General features: G+C 49.9%; 1 protein-coding gene across 1 annotated transcript in view; it reads right to left on the bottom strand.

Annotated features, from left to right (window-relative positions):
• Window positions 1–20,596, bottom strand: part of LOC147901585 (uncharacterized) — a 292,960-nt gene that overhangs the window by 120,387 nt on the left and 151,977 nt on the right. Inside the window, exon 10 of the mRNA XM_087375176.1 lies at window positions 968–1,644. Coding sequence (XP_087231302.1) covers window positions 968–1,644 — 677 coding nt within the window. The remainder of the gene's footprint in view (window positions 1–967; window positions 1,645–20,596) is intronic.

Raw genomic sequence — 20,596 nt, 5'->3', positions numbered from 1 at the left:
GACAGATTAAGTCCTGCCATCATCAAAACCTTACCCTAAAATGTAATGTACCTGGGATAGTATATGTAACAAAAAGGCCAACTTTGGCAGCCCCAGAGACGTTTCCTTTAAATTATGAGATCATGTATGGATAAATAGTTTGTTAGTGGCCATAGATTGACATATGAACCAAAGAGAGAGATAAAGTCGCCTTTACAGATGGTACAAAGGAATTCTAGATCAGATATACAATATGCAAAATATAAATCTCCTATCTTAATCAAATATCCATGGTGGTAAGACAAATATCATGCCACTATGTTTTGTAAGTCTACGGCAGTAGCAATATCAAACGAAAATAAAACTATGGCCTTTGCATCCAAAATATGAAACATCTTGAATGAATATACTGTTGAAGTAACAATAAAGGGGGGAAATTCTATACATTGGCTTCCACTTCAGATCCGTCAGCTACCTTGAACAGAGATTTTATGGCATAAATGGAAGGATTCAAGGCACAACACTTGTCAAAGTGCGCATATTCAAGTTTTCCAACTAGGAAAATCAGACATCCATAAAACATTTTCCCCAAATTTGGAACTTGTTTCACACCTTACATGTGAGAAACCCTTATCAGTGCATTGATGCACAGATCTGATTGGCCTTTCTGAAGTCGGATGTGTCATATTTGATTCATAAGGAGATTATCTTGTAGAAGATATGAACTGCTCCTAGATCCAGATTCACTTGCTTGACGAGACAATCAAATACTACACGTCCATTAGGTGCACATGCAAGGGCCTATGCAGAACAAACATAAGTTCCCAAAAATGAATGGCATTATCACAACAAATTTGTTGTATGAACACAGACACACACTCGCATGCATCCCCCTGCCCCCTTCCTTCTCCCCTAACACAGACAAACCTGCGTACACAGAAAGAAAAGACACAAGCTCCAAAAAAGTAATTTCAGTACCACAACTTACTTGCAAACAGATTTGTTGTAAATCGCCTCTTGTAGAGATTTGATTTCCAGCTAAGTCTAATGTGGTTAAGCTCTGTAAACAATGCAAACCGTCCATTTGCTTCAAAAGGTTGTAGCTCAAGTCTAAAATTTCCAGCATCTGAAGGCCCTCCAGTCCTCTTAACTGTGAAATCTTGTTGAATGACAAGATAAGGACTTTGAGGCTGTATAGTCCTTTAAATGATTTGATGACATCAATATTGGTATTGTGAAGATTGAGATGGGTAATTTTTGAAAGATCCACTATGTGTTCGTTCTTGGGAGTTAATGAGCAACACAACTGGATGGATTTTCCTGTTCTTCCAAGGATATCGCTTCTCTCCACACAACTGCTTGAGGTTAGCATTGCAGCAATATCTCCTGAAGAAGGGTTATTCCAATTGTCTTGACTGATCAAACATCGACTAGCAGGAAGAATGTAATTTTCTTCCATTAAATTATTTTCAGATTTCAAAGTTGAACTTGTAGTGGCCGGATCCTTTTTGAATATGTACTCAAACTCTATAAGGTACTCAGGAACTAACAGCGAAGAATCAAAGACAAACCAAGATCTCTGTGTTGGGTCAGATGGGTGCATTCTATACACTGAATCTGCATCTGGGTAAGAGAATTTACTGACATCAACAAATTCATCACCAACTGCAATACCAAGAAGAAAAGGAAGCATTCAGTAATTTATAATAGATATAAGTTTTAGATCTCTATGTCAACGTTTTTCTTCTCTGTTGCAGATTTCTTCACATTTTCACACAGGTGCCACGTGGCATTATTTGCTAAGGTTAAGTTACGTAAGGTCTTAATTGCTGGTAAACTGGAAGGGTTGACTCTCAGTTTCACATCCGTCACTTGGGATTTTGGAGTTCTAGCAGAAGAGATATTTTTGTAGATTTTCTTGCTGAGTCTGATTATGCAGTGACACCCATGTTTTGAGACATCCCAGGCTCTATTTTCACCAATGATCATTACCATAGGGCCGTGATTTCTTGGATATACCTTATACAAATCACTTTGATTGTAGTTTGAGCCGTGTGCGCTCATTCGTGGTTTGCATTGGGTTGTAGTGGATGCTTTACATGCCATTTGGATGCATTGCGATCCTTGTTGGATGCCCTGATAGGCCCAGATTGCCTTATGGGATGCTTTATTGATGGATATTTAGAACACAGATGTTATTTTATGCTGAGGGATAGCTTTGACACGTTGCAGTTGATGCACTAATAGTGCTATGCTCTCTTGGATGAGACATTATTGATGCTTATGCCCATGGATGGTGTTTATTCTTGAGGCATTTGGCTCTTATTGGCATTGAGTTTGCCATTGTTTTGTCATTGCAGATTGGCATTTTCTTTTGGGCCAGATTTGCTCTTATGGATGTATAGCATATACGCATGAGTCAGATGAATTTTGATGCTTTCAACTTTGATACATTGGTGACATTATCCTCCATTGTGGCAAACATATTAAGTTGCACCTGGTATTTGGTGTGATTTCTCTCTTATAGGTACTAGCATTTGGAAATTTGCTTTATTTGCATCATAGCATCCCCTCCCATGTCTGAAAAGGAGTTTTTCAACATTAAAAAGTATGATGGGACAAACGTTTCTTTGTGGAAAGAACAGATAAGGGGTGTGCTTATTCAAAAGAAGCTAATTAAGCTCTTGGCAAGAATTGAAGGATGATTGGAATGAGTTGGATGCATTAGAAAAATCCACTGTAAGACTTCATTTTGCAGAGTCAATTTATTTCACAATAGTAAATGAGCAGACTACGGAAGATTTGTGAAAGAAATTATGTGTCAATTATGAGAAGGAAATTGCCTCTAATAAAGTTTACCTCATGAAGAGGTTGTTTGAGCTGCAGATAAAGGAAGGGATCTCCATTGCTTCTCACTTGAATGAATTCAATATTATTTTCAGCCAGCTTCAGGCTCAGAAGATGAATTTTGATGCGGAGACTAAGGCAATATTCCTCCTGTGTTCATTGCCATCCTCATGGGATTCCTTCCGTACAGCTATCAATAACTTTGCACCTGGTGGATACCGAAGTTTGATGATGTTGTGGCTAGCTTGTTGGCCAACAACTGGCGTTTGACAACCTCAAGGATCATCTAGTAAAGGCACCCATCTTGCGGCAACCTCAATGGGATGTCATTTTTCATGTGCATGTAGATGCAAGTGGGCTGGCGATTGGGGCGATATTGGCCCAACCAGATGAAGAGCACAAACTCGACCTACCTGTGTACTTCACAAGCAGACAACTCAATGGAGCAGAAAGAAACTATAGCACCATTGAACGTGAGGGCTTGGGCATGGTCTATGCCATGACAAAGTATCGGCACTATCTCTTGGGCAGTAAGTTTATCATCATTACTGATCATCAAGCTCTCAAGTACTTACTGAACAAACCAACGCTTGGGGGGAGAGTGAGCATATGGATTCTTCTATTTCAAGAGTTTGACTTTGACATCCTAGTGAGAGCAGGCCGATTGCATCAACCAGCAGACCACTTGTCAAGGATCTCTTCAGGTGAAGCAGCCATAGGAGCTGATGATGACCTTCCAAATGCGGGCCTCTTCCGTGTCGGTGCCACAGTACCAAAAGATGACTGCCTGTTTGCTGTGGACTGCTTTCCCCCATGGTATGCAAACATTGTACACTTGTTGTCTACAAGGAAGTTCCCCGAGGGGTTAACTCCAGCACAAAAGCGGAGGCAGATTGTTCAAGCTGCTCCTTTCAAACTCATCGCGGGTCAGCTGTACAAGTTGGGGAAGGACCACATTTTAAGGAGGTGCATGCTCCCTCATGAAACACAAGCCATCCTTCAGGAGGCTCACTCAGGAATGGGGGGAGGTCATATGGCACCAGAGGCCACTGCTAGAAAGATAATGTGCTCTAGGTTGTGGTGGCCAAAGCTATTCCAAGACTGCTATGCTTATGTGCACCGCTGCGACTCATGTCAAAGAGGGGGACCCGGCGGGAGTACCTTCCCCTTCAGCCATCCAGCCTTGTACCACCCTTCTATAGATGGGGATTGGATTTTGTTGGACCCATCTCTCCTGCAACTCCAAGAGGGAACAAGTATGCTCTGATTGCTACTGATTATGGCACTAAATGGGTGGAGGCTAAGGCAGCGAAGACCTGCACTGCTCAAGTTGTGGCCTCATTCTTGTATGATCAAATCATTTCTAGGTTGGGATGTCCTGTGGAATTGATGAGTGACAGAGGTACCCACTTTCTCAATGATGTCATTACTGACCTCATCACCCAACTGCAAATTGTTCACAAGACCTCTAGTTCATACTACCCTCGAGCCAATGGTTTGGCCGAGAGCTCCAATCGGACCATGTCTCATATTGTGGCTCGGTTATGCCTTCATTCCTTGGCAGATTGGGATATTCTACTACTAGCCGCTCTTTTTGCTTACAGAACAGCATACAAGGCTAGCAGTGGATATTCACCATTCTAGCTAGTTTACAGCTTGGAGGCGGTTATGCCCTATGAGTTCCACATGAAGACCACTAGGGTCATGGCAGAGATGGATGATAACTTGGAGGCATGCACACTTGAGAGATTATGGGATCTTGAAGCCTTGGATGAACATCGTCGTGAAGCGATCCTTGCTCAGGAAGTCTGGCAAAGAAGGCAGAAAGCATGGCATGACAGAAATCTCAGGAAGAGGGAATTCCAAGTTGGCAGCTTGGTCATTTGTCAGTGGCTGGACAGGGCCCTTCTTTATCACAAGGATTATTCCCAGTGGAGGGTTTATTTGGCCACCTTGGAGGGCAAGAAGTTACCAGCATCTGTAAATGGCTCACGGGTAAAGAAGTATCATCCACATTGACTTTCTCTTTGGATAAGGATTTCCATTTGTATTCGTTGCATTTTTATTTATTAAAAAAAAAACAACAATGTATTCCCTTTCCTAACCCTGTCAAGCTTCTACTCTCTGCCGAGTTGCACTCTTTGGTGGGAGATCAATAAAAACTAAGTTTCTCCTTCTCTGGCAAGACGGAAACAGCCCTTGCCTTCTCTGGCACACACTTCTCCTTAATCCCTCTTCACCCCTGTCACTCAGGTTGAACCTCTGTTCACCCATAATCACCTCCAGGTCACCCTGTTCACTCCTAGGTCACCCCACCCCTGTATCACCTCTCTGTCACCCATGTTCACCTCCAGGTCACCCCTGTTCACTCCTATGTCACCTCCCCATGTTCACCTCTCTGTCACCCATGTTCACCTCTAGGTCACCCCTGTTCACTCCTAGGTCACCCCTGTTCAGTCCTATGTCACCTCCCCATGTTCACCTCTCTGTCACCCTTGTTCACCTCTAGGTCACCCCTGTTCACTCCTAGGTCACCCCTGTTCACTCCTATGTCACCTCCCCATGTTCACCTCTAGGTCACCCATGTTCACCTCCAAGTCACCCGTGTTCACTCCTAGGTCACCCCTGTTCACTTCAATGTCACCTCCCCATGTTCATCTCTAGGTCACCCATGTTCACCTCCAAGTCACCCTTGTTCACTCCTAGGTCACCCCTGTTCACTTCGATGTCACCTCCCCATGTTCACCTCTCTGTCACCCATGTTCACCTCCAGGTCACCCATGTTCACTCCTAGGTCACCCCTGTTCACTCCTATGTCACCTCCCCATGTTCACCTCTCTGTCACCCATGTTCACCTCTAGGTCACCCCTGTTCACTCCTAGGTCACCCCTGTTCACTCCTATGTCACCTCCCCATGTTCACCTCTAGGTCACCCATGTTCACCTCCAAGTCACCCCTGTTCACTCCTAGGTCACTCCTGTTCACTTCTATGTCACCTCCCCATGTTCACCTCTCTGTCACCCCTATACACTCCTAGGTCACCCCTGTTCACTTCAATGTCACCTCCCCATGTTCACCTCTAAGACACCCATGTTTACCTCCAAGTCACCCCTGTTCACTTCCAGGTCACCCCTGTTCACTCCTATGTCACCTCCCCATGTTCACCTCCAGGTCACCCCTGTTCACTCCTAGGTCACCCCTGTTCACTCCTATGTCACCTCCCCATGTTCACCTCTCTGTCACCCATGTTCACCTCTAGGTCACCCTTGTTCACTCCTAGGTCACCCCTGTTCACTCCTATGTCACCTCCCCATGTTCACCTCTAGGTCACCCATGTTCACCTCCAAGTCACCCCTGTTCACTCCTAGGTCACCCCTATTCACTGCAATGTCACCTCCCCATGTTCACCTCTAGGTCACCCCATGTTCACCTCCAAGTCACCCCTGTTCACTCCTAGGTCACCCCTGTTCACTTCGATGTCACCTCCCCATGTTCACCTCTCTGTCACCCATGTTCACCTCCAGGTCACCTCTGTTCACTCCTAGGTCACCCCTGTTCACTCCTAGGTCACCCCTATTCACTCCTATGTCACCTCCCCATGTTCACCTCTAGGTCACCCATGTTCACCTCCAAGTCACCCATGTTCACTCCTAGGTCACCCCTGTTCACTTTAATGTCACCTCCCCATGTTCACCTCTAGGTCACCCATGTTCGCCTCCAAGTTACCACTGTTCACTCCTAGGTCACCCCTGTTCACTTCTATGTCACCTCCCCATGTTCACCTCTCTGTCACCCATGTTCACCTCCAGGTCACCCCTGTTCACTCCTAGGTCACCCCTGTTCACTCCTATGTCACCTCCCCATGTTCACCTCTCTATCACCCATGTTCACCTCTCTGTCACCCATGTTCACCTCCAGGTCACCCCTGTTCACTCCTAGGTTACCCTTGTTCACTCCTAGGTCACCCCTGTTCACTCCTATGTCACCTCCCCATGTTCACCTCTCTATCACCCATGTTCACCTCTAGGTCACCCCTCTTCACTCCTATGTCACCTCCCCATGTTCACCTCTCTGTCACCCATGTTCACCTCCAAGTCACCCTTGTTCACTCCTAGGTCACCCCTGTTCACTCCTATGTCACCTCCCCATGTTCACCTCTCTGTCACCCATGTTCACCTCTAGGTCACCCCTGCTCACTCCTAGGTCACCCCTGTTCACTCCTATGTCACCTCCCCATGTTCACCTCTAGGTCACCCATGTTCACCTCCAAGTCACCCCTGTTCACTCCTAGGTCACCCTTGTTCACTTGTATGTCACCTCCCCATGTTCACCTCTCTGTCACCCCTGTTCACCTCCAGGTCACCCCTGTTCACTCCTAGGTCACCCCTGTTCACTCCTATGTCACCTCCCCATGTTCACCTCTCTATCACCGATGTTCACCTCCAGGTCACCCCTGTTCACTCCTAGGTCACCCCTGTTCACTCCTATGTCACCTCCCCATGTTCACCTCTCTGTCACCCATGTTCACCTCCAAGTCACCCCTGTTTACTCCTATGTCACCTCCCCATCTTCACCTCTCTGTCACCCATGTTCACCTCTAGGTCACCCATGTTCACTCCTAGGTGACCCATGTTCACTCCTATGTCACCTCCCCATGTTCACCTCTAGGTCACCCATGTTCACCTCGAAGTCACTCCTGTTTACTCCTATGTCACCTCCTCATGTTCACCTCTAGGTCACCCATGTTCACCTCCAGGTCACCCCTGTTCACTCCTATTTCATCTCCCCGTGTTCACCTCTCTGTCACCCATGTTCACCTCTAGGTCATCCATGTTCACCTCCAGGTCACCCCTGTTCACTCCTAGTTCACCCTTGTTCATTCCTATGTCACCTCCCCAAGTTCACTCTCTGTCACCCATGTTCCTCCCTATGTCACCCCTTGTTCCTCCCCTGTTCACCCTAGGTCACCCCTTGTCGCTCCTTGTTCACCCCTCAGTCACCCATGTGCACACCAATGTCACCCCTTGTTCATCCTTGGTTCACCTTTGGTTCATCCCTCCTTCACCCTCATTCACCCCTATGACACACTCGTCCACTGGCCTATACAGGAGGTATATAATTCAAATTCAAAATTTACCACCTTTTTCATTCAAATATTGCCCTCCCTCCCACCTTTTTCATTCAAATATTGCCTCTTGCCCACACCCCAACAAAAAACTGTGTCACACCTAGTGCCCATCACCACCTTCCTCCATGCCCATCCCAAAATCACCCAACTCACAATCATCAATCTAGTGCCCATCACCAAAATCAAGTGATCATCACACCTGTCGTTGCTCTTTCTCCAACTTGCCGTTACTTTTGATGTCACACCTCTCCTGTCACACCTAGATGCTCTTGCCTTTCCACCCTCACCACCCACCTCCCACCAGGGCTATATTTAGCCGCCAAATTCAGCATAGGTCCTTCATCTCACCTCCGCCAAATTCAGCGTAGGTCCTTCATCTCACCTCCCAATTTCCACCAGTGCTATATTTAGCACTTGGATAAACTCAGCGTAGATCAGCTCATCCATCGCATCTTACAGCCCACTCATGCTATTTTTGGCTTACCTTCCTAAATTTGGCTCTCTTTGGTTGTGTCTTCGTGACTGTCCCCCTCCAACGAAACCATACGCAGCTCCCTCCCCTCCATCAGCGAATTCTCCTGCAGCAGCCCCTCCATCAACGATAGCAGCCCTCCCTCCATCAACGAATTCCCCTGCAGCAGCTCCCTCCATCAACGAAATCTCTTGGCAGCTCCCTAGCAAGAGCCTCTTCTTGGATCGCACCAACCAAGTGCAGTGCAGCTCTCCTTGCAGCCCATCTCGCACCCTCTTCTTGGATTGCATCACTCCCAGCAGCACCCTCTCTTTGATCGCATCTCTCCCGGCAGCCCTTCTTCCATTTGCGCCTCACTTTCCTTGGCAGCCTGCAGCAAATCGCCTCTTCCTCGTGGGCAGCCTAGGAAGGTCCTTGGAACGCTTCTCTCCCTTGGACAGCCTGCAGCAAATCGCCTCTTCCTCGTGGGCAGCCTAGGAAGGTCCTTGGAACGCTTCTCCCTCTTGGACAGCCTGCTGCAAATTGCCACCTTGCTGCCCTCTCGAACTCAGCTCCTTCTTCTGATCTGCCCTTCTCTGCTCTACTCCGTGCTTCTCCATCAGCTCCCCTTCTCATCGCCATCAGCTCCCCCTCTTGTTATCACCCGCCCCACTCTCTCGTTATCTCTCAGCAGGCCTTGCCAACACCTCGACAACAGCTCCCCTTCCTCGTCATCAGCTCACCTTCCTGCTTCAGCTCACCTTCTACTTCGTCATCAGCTCCCCTTCCTTTCCTGCTTCCTTTCTAGCCTCGTCATCAGCTCACCTCCTGCTTCGAAATCAGCTTCCCTTCCTTTCCTGCTTCCCTTCTTGCCTCATCATCAGCTCCCCTTCCTTTCCTTCCCTTTTTGCCTCGTCATCAGCTCCCCTTCCTTTCCTCCTTCTTGCCTCCTCATCAGCTCACCTTCCTGCTTCAGCTCCCCTTCTTCTCATCATCTCACTTCTACTTCGTCATCAGCTCCCCTTCCTTTCCTGCTTCCTTTCTAGCTTCGTCATCAGCTCACCTTCTACTTCGTCATCAACTCCCCTTCCTTTCCTGCTTCCTTTCTAGCCTCGTCATCAGCTCACCTCCTGCTTTGACATCAGCTTCCCTCCTTTTCCTGCTTCCCTTCTTGCCTCGTCATTAGCTCACCTTCCTACTTTGACATCACTCACCTTCCTGCTTCGTCATCAGCTCCCCTTCCTGCTTCCTCATCAGCTTCTACTTCACATCTTGTTCCTTCTTCAAGCTCAAGAAGAAGCCCAAGTATAAGCCACGGTTGCCCAGAGATAAGCTCTTCACCCCTTTCTATACCACCATGACGTCTCAGGTAGCCTCTGCAGTGCACATGACCTCACCCATGCCTACGACCTCTACAGCAAGGCCAACTACATCAGCCAGGCCGACTTCATCAGCAGAGCTAACTTCATCAGCAAGGCCAACTTCATCGGTAGGGCCGACTTCATTAGCAGCGCCGACTTCATCAATGATGCATCCCCATCTTGGTCCGGACATCGCTATCATCTTGGATGGAGAGCCACCGCAATCAAGACAGCAGCGGGAGGTTCTTTCCCACTCTCAGAGCTCCAGTGCCTCTTCTTCCAACCATGGGGGCTCAGATTACACCCCCTCTGCACAGAGACCACATTCAGAAGGGTCGGGTGGGCCACCAGAGATACAGAGCCCTTCGATAACCACCCCTCCTCTCTCCCACATTCGGGTTATATTTAAACCTCTTCTGGATCCAAACCTCAAACTATCCTCGATGTTGACATCTTCAGAGATCGAGACCCCTTGTCTAACTGAGTTCGACAAGGTCATCTTCCCTCCTGTGGATGTGGAACTGTGTACAGAATTCATCAGATCTTATGACTCTGTCACAGACACTTTTGAGTTCATGGGCTCCAGGTAGCTTCTCACAACCAATTTGGTCTCACAGTACATGGGGCTCCCTGCTCTCCCTATTCAGCCTCCTTCTGACGATTCACCACATCTCCTTTCATTCCTTTCACAGTGCAAACCCAACATGAGGGGATATGATTGCAAAAAGGTTTTGGAAGGTGGAAACAGAGAAGCAGTGATCACTCACACCCGAGCATTACTACATCACGAAAGGTATCCGTCCTGCTCTCAATGCTCTCTTCACCATCACTCAGTATGATTTTGCATCCCTCTTCTATTCAACATTCCGGGCCACTGTTCGAAATCACACACGCAGAGGCACACACACATGTACTTGTGGACCTCACCTCACCTACCTCTTGCACCAGTGGCGGGCTGCAACGCCTGCACTTTTTCCTCCACCTTCACATACTTCATCTTCTCCTCACCGTCCACCTTCCGCCACATCAGTCTCTGTCCTCTCTTCCTCTCCAGTCTCCATACCCACTCTTGCTCCACCCACATCTGCAGCACAAGTTTCTGAGCCATCCCCTCTTGGGCCAGCCTCCGGAGCTTTGTCATCCATTGCTCATGTAGGAGTCGCCTCTCCATCCATCCCCTTCGAGGCAGATTTTGATTTCCCTGATGATGTTCTTCCGGTCACTCCCCTGCCCTCATCAGGTCTCATCCACCATGGCATGACATTACCACTTACCTTCCCCGCAGTCATGACCATTCCCCCTCCGATCATCTCATCAGGGTTAGTAGGGTGCAAAGATACGGAAATTGGCCCCATAACTCAGGGGGATCCATCGACAGAAGTTATGGCAGCAGGGACCTCTGCCTTGGGATCTCGTGATGGAGAGGCATCAGAGCGACACAGGTTATTGAACTTGAATCTTACTTTGGGAGCCACTGGTGACGCGAAGACACCACCCCGGGTGTCTCGACGACTGCCCCTGAACCGAGTATGGAGGCTGCTGAACAGGACCTACTGGAAACTCGACCTGGTGAGGTTATTTTTGCTAGGGGTAAGATACCTTTTCAAGCTGATTGTCCTCCACTTCCTCAGAATGATATGTTGGATACCTACTTCGCATCCTCCTCAGGAGATCTATTCACCCATGAGGCCCAGATAGAGGAACAGAGCCAGGAACACAAACGGCTAATGTATGCATTAAAGCATAAGTGGTCTCCTGTTTGCATGGAGGAGGAGGACCTGGACCAAATTTTCACACTTCCCTTGCAAGAGACAATCGCTTCCAACAAGAAAGCATCCCGAGCTCCAATTGTTACCTAGACATCGACACACTGGCTCCAGTGGCAGCTCTCGAGGACCCAGAGCAAGAAGGGATGAAAGCAGCCTTCGAGGAATATGGCGAACTCATTGACATGGCTGACCGAATGACCTATCGGGACAGGTATGCATGGGCTAAAAGATCCCTTCATATGGCTCAACGCATTATAGATGACAGCTTCATTCAGATGGGTGCCTCCCTCTTTAATACTACGGGAAAGGTTTGCAAGCTTCTGTCACAGAAGCAACACCTCCGCTTGGAACATGAGAAGCAGGTGGCCATCATGCATAAAGAATTGGATACAACATTACAGGTGAAAGAAGCGGAGTGGGGAGCAACTCTACAGGCAAGGGAGGCTGCGTGGAAAACTCAACAAGACGAGTTTTAGCAGTGTCTTGTAGCGAAGGAGGCAGAGTGGACAGCCAGCAAGAAAGTTTTGGAGGACAATCATTCAGCCGAACAGGCTGAGATCCAAAGGGAGCTTGCAGCCCTACAGGACAGATACACCTCACTAGCAGAGGACAAGCATACTGTGGATCAACAGGTGGAGGTGGTGCAGAGTCAGATGAAGTAGATTCTCGAGGAGAAGGACCGTCTCCAAGTTTCACATTCCAAGTTGCAGGACGACTTCCATGGGCTGCAAGCTGAAAATGCTGCTCTCAAATCTCGATGTGATCATTACAGGTCTGGCTACCACAAATATAAATCCAAATACGAGGACATCCGCAACCTCATGGACACAGTTGAGGAAGAGGCAAAGGCCAGCCCCGAAACATCAGCACACCCACCACACCCACCCCCTCCCCCTCCCTGACCTTCATCCAGCAAGCAGTAGCTCCTAGATCTTTTAGTTGGCATTTAATTTTGCGAGCTCTATACATTTGGATTCTCAGTTCTCATGTAAATAAAGAAATTTTGGAGTTGTCTGGCCATGAGCCAGTTTTATTTCAGTTTTACAGTTGTAAGGCCATGAGCCCTTTCTTTTCAATTTTGGGATGTCAGCGACAAGGTCACTTTCTTATTTGCAATTTATACTTAACTTTCTCTCACACAGACCCTCAGTCATTCACCGGGACGGTGAATGATAGTGGTGGGGAATCTGTTGTACTCAAAGTCTCCAGGACTCCCACCAAGAGTCACACCTGGGTCACATCATGGTCACCTCAGCAACATGCCAAGTTGTTAGACCTTGGTCATACCTAGTCGCATCGTGTTCACATATGTTCACCTCTTGGTCACTCTGGAACTGACTTGGACATGACTTGACATGGACATGACATGGACATGACATGGACATGACTTGGACATGACTTGACATGACTTGGACATGACTTGACCTGGACATGACTTGGGTATGACGGAAGCAATACATGATTAAAGAGTGCCAAACCTCAACCTCGACCCACCATGGTCAAAGTTGATCAGAGGGAAGTACTGGCGCAATGGTACATGGGATACACCTGTTGGTGCACATGGGAAGCAGTCCAGTTGGCGCAATGGTGCACGGGTACACCTGTTGGTGCACATGGGAAGTAGTCCAGCAGAGTGCACAGGCGCACAGGCGGTACTCGTTGATGCACAGGGGAAGCAGTCCAACAGTTAAGAGGTATAGGTGGTGCACCAACCCTCGCAACCAACTAGTGTCAGGAGCGTGTGGAATAGACAGGAGAACACATGGAGCACGAGATTCATTGACCCAGAACAGGCTGGAGTGTTGTGGAAGCCATCAAGGGCAGAGCTGCCCACAAACGGTGGAATGGCTAAGGATGGCTAAGGATGCAAGAAGACATCCAATAGGAAGAGGGAGAGGAGATTTGCAGCGGGGGGTGGAGCAAAGGAGGAGAAGGTGAAGAGGGGGAAAGGGGGAAAGGGGGAAGGACATTCTGGCAGGGGCGAGAGGCGTGAGTGAAGGAGCGAGAGGCTAGAGTCAAGAGCTCGCCTCGTGTGTATCTTCTCCGGGTGTATCAGTCATCTTGCTTTCTAATGAGTTATGCTACTCCCCATCTCTGCTCGCTACTGGAAAATCTCTTTCCGTTGTGTTCTCCTCCCCTCCTCTCCCTTCACCTGGTACAATGGACCTGTGTCATGTGGTTGAAGTTCTTTGCCGTTCATGTCGAGGGTTGGCTTTCATGATGTTGTTCCGCTTTGGTCTTCTTCTTGCTCACATCACTTCAACACTTGTACCGCTTGCACATAGTTGACACCATCGACTAGCACTCGCCTACGTACCATCAGTGACACTTATGGCATGTCTTACTCGCTTCTCGCACTAGTGGCCCTAGGCCTCCGGTAATACTCCCGGAAGTGTTAGGAACCCCCCCCCTCAGACAGGGACGCTAATTGCTGGCGTATACCAATCTCACGACTAAGAATCTCACGTCTCCTGGAATCAGCGACTGTATGATAATAGTCACTAGTTCCAGATAAGGCTGCGGCTACCTGAGATGGGCAGGCAACTCCACCCTGTACGTGAGAAACCCAAATCTGTTAAATATCCTCCGTGAGGCTCTCCTCTACATAAAAAGCATTTGGAATCCTGACACTGGCAGAACGTCCTCTTCGATGAGGCTCAAGAACCTGCAACACCAGTGAAAAAAGAGGAGAGGGAGAGGAAGGAGAGGCAGGGAGGGGGCGGGGGCTGAGAGGCAGGGAGGGGGTGGCGGCGCAGGCTGAGAGGGAGAGGAGAGGGAGCGGGCTGAAGGGAAGGGGGCGGGCTGAGAGGGAAAGGAGGAGAAGGGAGGGAGGGGCTGAGGGAGGGGGATGGGGATGGGCTGAGGGCAAGGGAGAGAGGGAGGGAGGGGCTGAGGGAGAGGGGGCAGCAAGGGAGTGGGGAGGAGCAGCAGCTCGCCTGTTCACCGGCTTTGACTTTCCATCTGTTAGGAAATGCCTTCTCATTTTTTGAAACACTGGCCTTGTATTTTCTTTTAACTCTATCCTTAAAGGATTTCCTCTAAATCCCCGAATTTCATCATAAGAGGTGATGAACAAATGAAGGTATCTCCTTAACATTGCATAATATTGCTCCTTCTCTTCCAAAGTGAGATCTAAATTAAGAGTTTGTTCCACCATTTCTTGTACTCGAACTGAGGGGTCACTAGACTGCATAAGCTGCTCCATCTCTTCATATCTACCCTGCTCATTTTCCATTTCAGATTCAAATGGTTGATCTATCTTCAAGCATTCAACACTTTGAATAAATGCAATATAAGCTTCTTCACTTTTAGATGTTATTGAGCTGTCTTCGTATCCGATCTGAAGTGGAAACCCTAGTAGAAATGCCTCTGTCAAGTACCCAATCATCTACATAAAATCTATTAATACATGCATGGATGGGCATGTGTACTCTACTGTTCGACCAAGAGTACAGGAGTGACTCTGGCATAACAAGAAAGGCATCATCAAACCAAGTGTCCCTCCCACTGTACTGAAAGAGAAAGGCATCCCAGGCTGCCCTCTTCAAAGAATGAATTCCACCCTGTCTGCCTCCTTTTTTGTCTGATGGCAACTCAACCATGTTCAAATCGCCACCAATGATCCAAGAATCTGCAATGGGGCCCAAGAGAGTAGCTCCTTCCAAAAGGAGACCCGCTCCCCTCTATTATTGGGGGCATAAAGATTGAGAAGACCAATCTTACGTCCTCTAATCAAAATAATGATCCATTGAGCTCTAGCGGGGGAGATAATACCATGACCAGCAACCAAGGGGAGAATAGAAGGAGAGACCGAAATGCAAGTACCTCCCCTTGTGCCCATAGCAGGCGACCAGAAGGTATGTCCTGAAAGCAGTTTGCCAGACTTAACAGCAATCACTGGCATCCAACTTATGTTCCTAGATAAAAAGGATATCAATAGCACCACCAATGACACCTAGATGAAGCTGATTCCGGCAGCTGCCTACGGCGAAGGTGTGGAACTCCGCCTAGGCCCTGTATGTTCCAGCTGACTATCCTCATCGACAGGAGGATGCTGGGTGGAAAGGCGTACCCGACCTAGTAGAGGAGACCAACTTCCCCTTGGCCGAAACACTCCTGCTGAGGGCAAGAAACTCAACAGGTGAAAGGATCCCCACACCTGTTGAGAAGGAGGCCCTATCAAAAGGAATCCCAATGACCGGGACCCCTAAGGTGGAGGGCACAAACTCTTCCTCATCCATGAAAGTCGCCGAATCTGCTAGAGCCGAAAAAGAGTTCCTAAGAAGCAAGTCTCGTCGAGGAGTGTGAAGAAGACCTACACTCGTGAAAGATGGAGGAGAGGACCTACCATGCTAATACTGGAGCTGGGGGCTGAGGAGGCCTGTGGGCTGAAGAGGAACCTGGTGTCCTCATCTGTGCATACACTTCCTCGATGGTCCTGACTATGACAGGAATAGTCTGTGGGGAAGAAGTATCGGTAGCCCCCTCGTGATCAGAAACCAAAGTGACAGAGGCTAGTGCATCTAAAGGCCCCTCCTGATGTGGAACTGTAGTGTCTGGGGCTGCAGCAACATCCACCTCTAGAGTTTGGATGGCGTCTGTCTGAACCGGATTAAAAGTCTCCTCTTGAGATAAGGGAGCCGCCCTGCTGATCGCTCTCCATGGTGGTACTGGGTGTGCTGCAGGCTTTGGGCACCTTGTTGCCCCTGGTGGTCCTCGGGTGCGCGGAGCAGGGTGCCCTGCTGCTCATACAGTCGGGGTAGTACATGAAGGAGCTGCACTAGAAGACCTCTTGGGTGGTCTTTTTCTCTTCCTTGGGCAGTCTCTAGCAAAGTGCCCAAGGGTCTTGCAAATCATGCACTGGTCCTGTCTACCTGCAATCTCGACTCTTTCTTGAAAGAGAGAGCCATCTGGACGCTGAAGCATGATGTGGTCATTTGAGATGTTAGGGTCACAGACAATGACCCTAACTCAAGGCACCTCGTCCGCTCTGACTGCCTCTGCCAAGGAAGAAGGCATGCCAGGCAGGGGGGGGATCTCAGTGACCACTCCGAATGTGGCTTCCGAATGTGGCTCCGATCGTGGCAAGAAGTCGATGGTAGACCTGAGGAAGACCAAGAAATCTAATGAGCAGTGATGTAACCTGACTGTCCTCCTCGACCGGCGGATCGAAGCCCAAGGTGTAGGGTAAAAGAAAGATCCTCCTCGAACCCAAAGCCAGAGGATTAGCTTTGAGAACAAGGGCTGTGGACTCATGGGAGTCGAAAACCACTTGGAAGAATCCACGTCCCAAAAGTCGAATATTCCTGAGGTATGGGGCGAGATCTCTTGGTAATGCCGCCAGCATCCAGTCTCTGGCCTGTGATCTGGAAGGGTGTGACCCAAAGATGTGGGCGAAAAGTGATGTGGAGCCTTCTAGTTCCACATCTTTCTTGAGCTGCTGCAACTTGTCTTTTGAAAAAATGACGGTTCTTGCGGCTGATGGAAGTGGACGAAGATTGGTTGAGTGGGGATCCATTCGCCAATCGAAGTGAAAGGGCCGATTCAAACACTGAAGAAGCTCTGTCCGTGAAACTACTGCCCAGGACGCCCTGGAACACGGGCGTAGGAAGAAGGAGAACAGGAGAGGGAAGGAGAGAGAGGAAGAGGAGGAAAGGAGTCGGGGGGGGCTGCCGGGGGGGGGGGGGGGGGGGAGAAGGAGGTAGGCTGCGGGGGTGGTAGAAGGAGGAAGGCTGCAGGGGGAGGCGGAGGGGAGCTGGTGGGTTAGGAAGGGAGGGGGCGGGGAGGGAGAGGGAGGGCAGGGGAGAGGAAAGGAAAGCAGGGGGCAGGTTAGGAAGGGAGGTAGGGGGCTGGGGGAAGGGGGAGGGTGGGCGGAGGAGAGGAAGGGAGGGGGCTGGTTAGGAAGGGTGGGGTGAAGGAGGGGGCGGGGGGGGAGGAGGGTGGCGGGGAGGGCAGGGGCAGCAAGCGGGGGGGAGAGGGGAGCAGGCAAGGGGAAGGAGGGGGCGGGGGAGAGGGAGGGAGGGGGCGGGGGGGAGGAGAGGGGCGGGGAGGGCAGGGGCAGCAGGCGGGGGGGGGAGGGGAGCAGGCAGGGGTAAAGGAGGGGGCGGGGGGGAGGGAGGGAGGGGGGCGGGGAGGGCAGGGGCAGCAGGCGGGGGGGAGAGGGCAGCGGGGGGGGGGGGGAGAGGGCAGCGAGGGGAGGGAGGGAGAGGGCAGTGAGGGGAGGGGGCAGGGAGGGGAGAGGGCAGCGAGGGGGGGTCAGGGAGAGAGGGGGGCTAGCGAGGAGGAGGGTGAGGGAGGGGCTGATGGAGGGGGCAGCACGGCTTCACAGGGAGGAGCAGCAGCTGTCTGGTTTTGAGACTGCTATGAATGTAAATTTTTTCTAATGAATACAGATTTTTACCCAAAAAGTGTGTATGTCAATATGAAACCCAGTCACACGTGAATTGATTACGACCAACTGCTTGTGGGGTGGCGATCCGCACCACCGAGGCCTAGAACATTCGAAGTGACAATCCTCATTGACGTGAGGAAGATGGGTGGAAGATCCTACTTAACGTGGTAGCAGAAACACTCCCCTCCTGCATAATGTCTCCTACGATAATGCGGCTGCAAAGGCGGGAAGTCCACAAGGGAAAGCATTGCAAAAGACGACACCCTATCGATAGGAACACCCAGAATCATGTCGCGAAATGAACAAGGCACAAAATCCTCCTCACTAATATTGGATGATGGAGAGAAGAAGTTTCTATGGACCACGTATGGCTCTGGAGTTCATAAAATCCCCGACTGTGAGGCGGGAGCCACACTTTTTCGACTATTCAGAAATGGAGGCTATAGAGCAGATGTGGAAGGGGGCTGCTTAGATGAGAGGCTAGGGTCTAGAACAGAGGGCAAAGTAGCATCATCCATAGCCTCAAACCCAACTGGGTTAGGAGAACCAAAAGTCGCAGCCTGAGGTAAATCAAGAGTATCACTAGTAGCTGCGACAAGAACATAGCTGCAATCGGATGATCAAGAGTATCACTGGCTGCGACAAGGACTACAATATCCGTAGCTAGTAAGAGAAGGGGCCTCTTGATCATCTGAGGTTGGAGGAACAACTTTAACTGGAATCCACCGTGTGGTAGCATGGGGAGTACACACAGCCTATGCAGGACCTAAAGGTGGCGGTAGAGGAGCATTCTATCAAGGTGGAGAAAGAGCTGCACTAGAAGGGCTTTTGGGTCTCTTCTTCTTCTTCCTTAGGCAATCCATGGCATAAAGGCCAAAGGTCCTACAGATCCTGCATTGATCTTGTCTACCCACAATCTTGACTCTTTGCCGAAATTTAGAACCATCAAGGCGTTGGAGCGATGATGTGGTCATTTGGAATGTTAGGGTCAGAAACAAGGACCCTAACTTTGGGAACCTCATCTAATCTGACCACCTCTACCGCTGAAGATGACAAACCAAGAGGGGAGGCGGCATCTCAGAGTCAATCAAAATGTAGCCCCAAGCGTGGCAAGGAGCTGATGGTAAGACCTGGGAATCTGATGAATAGAGAAGGCGTCTGCGGGTTCTCCTCTACAAGGTCAAAGCCAAATGAGGAGGGCTTGAGGAAAATATTCCTAGAACCTAACACTAAAGGACTAGCTTTGAGCACCGTGCTTGCAGCTCCAGTAGAATCAAAAGCCACCTAAAAGAAACCTCGTCCCAAAATTCAAATATTAGTGAGGTGCCGGGTGAGGTCTGAAGGTAAGGCCTCCAACATCTAGTCCCTAGCTTGTAATCTGGAAGGGTGGGACCCATGAATATGTGTGAAGAGTGTTGTGGAGCTCTCAAGCTTTACATATTTTTGCAGCTGCTGAAACTCGTCTTTTGAAAACACGTGGCCTCTCAAGGGGAGGGGGAGGATTGACTGAATGGGATGCCATTCATCAATCAAGGGTGGAAGGCTGATTCAAACCATTGGAAGATCCATCCGTCGTATGGAGAAGGGTGAGGGGAGAGCATGTTGCACTCGAAGGCAAATCAGGGATGGGGGGGATCTCAGTGACAACCCCGAACTGCTCTCCAACGAGGCCAAGAATGCGATGATAAACCTGAGGAAGTCTGGGGAATTTGATGAAGAGGAAGGTTCCAAGCTTATCCTCTTCTACTGGGTCAAAACCCACCGAGAAGGGGGCCAAAAGCATCCTCTTGTAGCTCAACTACTAAGACCTAGCTTTGAGCAAGATGCTCACAGCCTCTGAAATATGTAGCAAGCATCCAATCTCTAGCCTGTAACCTGGAGGGATGAGATCCATAGATGCATGCAAAGAGTGTGGTGAGCTCTCAAGCTCTATGTCTTTCCTAAGCTGTTGCAACCCGTCTTTTGAAAAGGTGACAGTTCTCTATGGGCCCGTGGAAGTGGTCGAGGATTGGCCGAATGGGAATCCATTTGTCAATCAAGGATGGAAGGGCCGATTCAAACACTAAGAAGCTTTGTGCGACAAATCCCTGCTGCGGGAAAACTAAAGGAGAAGGGACTTTTATTTTTTCCCTTCTTTGGAGGAGGGAGGAAGAGGAGGGGAGGAGGGTAGGCGTGGGGAAGGGAAGGGTGGAGGAGGAGAGGAGGGAGGAGGAGGAGGCATAGTTGGGGGAAGAGGAGGAGAGGAGGAGGGAGAAGGAGGAGGCGGAGTTGGGGGAGGAGGAGGCGGAGCAGGGAGGGGGGGGGGCAGGCAGGCCCGCCGGGGGAGGGAGAGAGAGAGAGAGAGAGAGAGAGAGAGAGAGAGAGCTCATAGGGGGAGGAGAGACCGCGGGGGGGGACAAGCTATAGGAGCCAGCCATGGGAGGGAGAAGAGCCTGTAAGGGGGGGGACTGCGGGGGGCAGCAGCAGGCGGGTCAAGAGAGCCTTGGGGGGGGGGGGGAGGAAGGACAGCCCGCAAGGGGGGAGGGAGGCAAGGCGGGTGAGGGAGAGGGAGGGGGAGCAGCTGAGAGGGGAGGGGATGGGCTGAGGTGAGAGCTGGGGGGGGGGGGGGGGGGGGGCAGCATGGGGAGAGGTGGGGAGGAGCAGCAGCTCACTTTCAGTGTTCAAAGTTTA

Source organism: Dipteris shenzhenensis, chromosome 5 (assembly GCF_047967505.1).
Source record: "Dipteris shenzhenensis isolate YYH24624 ecotype China chromosome 5, Dip_SZ_1.0, whole genome shotgun sequence".
NCBI lineage: Eukaryota > Viridiplantae > Streptophyta > Polypodiopsida > Gleicheniales > Dipteridaceae > Dipteris > Dipteris shenzhenensis.
Note: the sequence above shows the minus strand (reverse complement) of the source record. Positions and strands in the feature narration are given on the sequence as shown.